Below are 3,903 nucleotides of genomic sequence, written 5' to 3'. Positions count from 1 at the left end.
CCTGCTTCGCATGAAAACTGGAATCAGTTGTGATACTTTGTCAGTCTTTGATACCTAAAACCTAATTAAGTAAATAATCACAGCGGTTACCTGTTACACAGTTGCAAGACAAAAACTCCTCTTTAGCAGATCTGATAATAAATAATAAGGACTACAAAGGAAAAGTATTAATATCTTTTCCCTTTAAATTGTGAGGGTTTATTAGTTGAAGAAATTAAATGCAAGTTTTGCTTTGTTTAGCTTCTATTAGCAGACTTCCATTCGGCTTTTGGAGAGTTTTCTCCACATTGCCTCCTTTTAATTCCCTGGGAAAAAGAGGAAAGGGGTGAGAAAATGCGGTTAGAAGAAAGGAATGAAGCAGAAAACTGAGAACCAAATCAAAAAGAAAGCTTTCAGATCTAATTGACATTAAATGAAAATGCACAGCTGAATCAGGTACAACAAAAAATGCCCATTAAAAAATGACATTTTATTTGAATGTTAATGCCCTTCAGATACAGGAATCTTCTACCAGCAAAGTGAGGTAAAACATCTTACAACTTCTGCTGGTCCAACCTTCACATACCCAGTTGCCTGATCTTGTTTCCATGGTCCTCATAGTTCAGCGTTCTTCCAAATGAAGTATCACTCTTCTGTGTCACTGCTCCCTCTGAAGGGGGGAGTTTTATGGGAGTTGCTTGCACTGTAAGCCGTGTGAAATGTCCAGTTACCAAAGAACAATTGAGACACGTGCTTCCCTCACACTGAACACGAGTCTGCTCTTCGTAGCAGTGCAGAAATCTAAGTGTTAACTCTTTCTTTTCTGTCTCTATAGGCAGAGCAATATCAAAAGAAGAATCGGAAGATGCTTGTTATTTTAATTTTGTTTGTTATAGTAATTGTCCTTATTGTTGTTCTTATTGGTGTAAAGTCACACTAGGTTTCACTTTATTTTCTCAGTTTGGGAGTATGTGTGAACTTTTTTCCCCAATGTGAGTGGGTGGACCTGCACTCCAGAAAGTTGCTTTTGAATGTATAAGCCCTTGTGGTACAAAGTGTGTGCAATGTTTCTGTAGAACTCTTCAAAGTGCAAGGCTGGTGATCTGTGAAGTGTCTGTAAGGATTATATGGAAAATGTCAGGAAATTTGTTGCTCCCACACAAATAATTTGGCACACTCCACAGAGGTATTTGGAAATAGTTCTTAAAAATAATGGCAAGATTTAAGTTTACCAGTGAGTTCAGTAATTAGCATGTTGCAGTGAACAAAACTGTGGTGTCTTCTGTATTCTTATGTCACAGTTGTTACAAGCTTAAAATTTAAACCATGTTGCTGAGTCATGGGACTAGATAGCAAAAAATTGTTTTACATGTAAAATACGTTGAGGCATAAAAATGTTAGACTTAGTCTTCTTTGTCCCAGACTCAAACTCCAAAGAACTGGTTAGGCGGTTAAAGCTTTTAGCAAGCAGTAATCCAACCCCTGTGATCCTGATTTAGATACTGCACCATGAGTAAGAATCCAAGCAGTACCGGATCTTGTAAATAACCAGATTTAATCGCTGGCATAACTTAACACATTTTGTTAATTAAAAATTTTTCTGAGCTTGAGTAATCATGGGAATGTTTTTCCTCACCAGAATGATCATATATAGTCTTTCATGTCCAGTTTCTTTAAAGTACAGACATTACACTAAAGCAGTGGCGAAGTTAAACCTAAAAAGTGGAGGGCCTCCTGGTGGCATCCTGCTCCACTGGACCTGCTGTAGCAGGTCTCAGACATTTCATACTTCGATTGCAGTATAAGCTGTTTATTTTACAGTGCACCTGTCCATACGTGTTATGGGGTTTGTACGAACGACTTCACTACAGTGTACAATACATCCAGGTTCCCTGACAGAAGATTCTTTCTTCCAAATGCCCGCCTGGAAAAGGATGTGTCTTTTACTGACCACAAGAGATGTCATGCAGGTGACATGTTACTAGGCCTTCAGTAGAGAATTTGGGGCGGCGTTGACTACTTTTCTCAGTGTAGCATTTGCAGTAGGCCATTGAGGAAAAATTAGGGCAACATCTAAGTATTGGAATGCTCGTGATTTAATTCAGGCCTGAAGTGGTGTGCAATTGTAGAGGCCTTGCCTTAATATTTTTACTATGGCTTTTCTGTATGGATATTTTTCCCCAAAAGGACTGTAAGTTTCTTCATTTTCTGACACAGTGCTTCCCCTAAACTTGCCGAGCTGCTCTGCTCAAAGCCCCTGAAGTGCAGTTTCGTAATATTTTGATACCAGTGTTGCGTATGTTGCCTGCCCTGCGTTTCCCTTTACTGTGTATTACGGAGGACTTCAGATACGGCTTTAAACTGACGTGGTGCAGGAGCGACCTGAAAGCAAAGCTACAAAGATGAGAAAACTTTGGCTTCGTGTGGCTTACTGTGGAAATCTTCGTACTACTCTTGTTACCTCTAGACAAAGGGGGATGTTGACCTTCCAAAACTGCCAGTTCCAACCCCTGATTAAATTCATAAAGTAAAAGAAAGGATGATGTTGTAGTTGGGTGTGCAGCTCCCCTGTGCTGGTAATAGATCTTTTTGATGATCGTGAGTAAAACTACTGTCTCCCTGGTGTGCTGTCTGCATCAGTGGGTGTGAAGCAGCATATTGCTATAATTTAATATACTGTATCTGCAACTTTCTAACATGAGATCGTGTTATTTATTTCTGTCTTGACTGGTGCTTTTGACATTTTATCATGGCTAATGAATTCAAAGAAGTAATAAAACACTTCCAACCTAATTGGACAATTCATTTTTTAAAAAAGTATGAACTGAAATGTACTTGTGATGTTAATATGCCTCTATATTATTCATAATTAAATGAGAGCAGAAATGACAAAGTATCTGTGGGGAGAGGGGAAAAAAACCCCTTTCTGTAGCATAACTTGCATTGTCCGGAGTCATTTCCCTTGAGTTAAGCCCATGGTGTCTTAACTCCACAGATGTAACTGGCTGCATACTGTTTTATTTTTGACATTTTATCATGGATAATTCTGTAAAAGTAAATTATTTTTAATACACATCAGACAAGAGGTTCAAGTCAAACTTCAACTGTCCTGTGTGACTTGAGCTGGGATTTACTGGAGCTGATTGTATTGAGAAAACACAGCAGGTTCTAAGTCATTGCAGGTGTCTCTGTAGCCTCCAGCAGCTAAACCAAACCCTTACGCTGTGCTTTGTGAGAACATCTCCACGGGGCCTGTTACAGAAGGGCTGTGATCTGTGCCACCGGCCGACGCAAGCCCCAAAAAGCCACTGCAGCTGAGGAGTAGCTTGGCTTTGAGTGGCTGCTGCCTACGTGTGTGTTACAGGAGCAAGAGCTGCTGCACCTCCTGACTGCTTCTGTCCAGCCCTGTCACCACCCCGTGCTGCTGCAGAGAAAGCTGATGTGCTCTGGTCTGCAAATTGTGGCCTCCCCGTGGCTGCTGGATTCTTCTTGGCTTATGTTGAACCTCTGATTCCTTACAAAGGAACAGAACAGCGTTGCTAGAGCATCTCCCAAGAACCCATGGCTCCTCACCTGGTGGGAATGACCTACAAAGCTGTTGGCTTGTACAGAATTTCTCCATTCAAATGCATCCAAGCATGCAAAAATGAGGTGCGGCTGTGAACAGGAGTTAATTCTAGTGCTATGTGGAAATGACAGTACTAAAAGCACTGTAACTGCAAACTTATTTCTACTGCGAGTCGTCCTGAGAAACTGGAAAGGAAAATGGGAGGAGGAGTTCCTTGCTTGGTGATTTTTGGAACGTGCTAAGGATGGATGAATATAATTGATGTGGTGTTCACTGAGGCTGCCTCGACTGTATTGGTTTAAGGTTTGCTTTTATGAAACACTTGAAGGAGTCTTATTTCCTTTGTTTAAATCCTT

General features: G+C 40.6%; 1 protein-coding gene across 3 annotated transcripts in view; it reads left to right on the top strand.

Annotated features, from left to right (window-relative positions):
- The window catches only part of STX16 (syntaxin 16), a 10,503-nt gene extending 9,416 nt beyond the window's left edge, over positions 1–1,087 (top strand). For all 3 annotated transcript variants that reach the window (XM_010146276.1, XM_010146291.1, XM_010146283.1), the window contains one exon: positions 815–1,087. In XM_010146276.1, coding sequence (XP_010144578.1) covers positions 815–919 — 105 coding nt within the window. In that variant the 3' untranslated portion in view covers positions 920–1,087. The remainder of the gene's footprint in view (positions 1–814) is intronic.
- The last annotated feature ends 2,816 nt before the right edge of the window (positions 1,088–3,903 follow it).

Source organism: Buceros rhinoceros, unplaced genomic scaffold (genome assembly GCF_000710305.1).
Source record: "Buceros rhinoceros silvestris isolate BGI_N320 unplaced genomic scaffold, ASM71030v1 scaffold40360, whole genome shotgun sequence".
In the NCBI taxonomy this organism is placed as follows: Eukaryota; Metazoa; Chordata; class Aves; order Bucerotiformes; family Bucerotidae; genus Buceros; species Buceros rhinoceros.
This window is presented reverse-complemented; position numbering and strand designations above follow the sequence as displayed.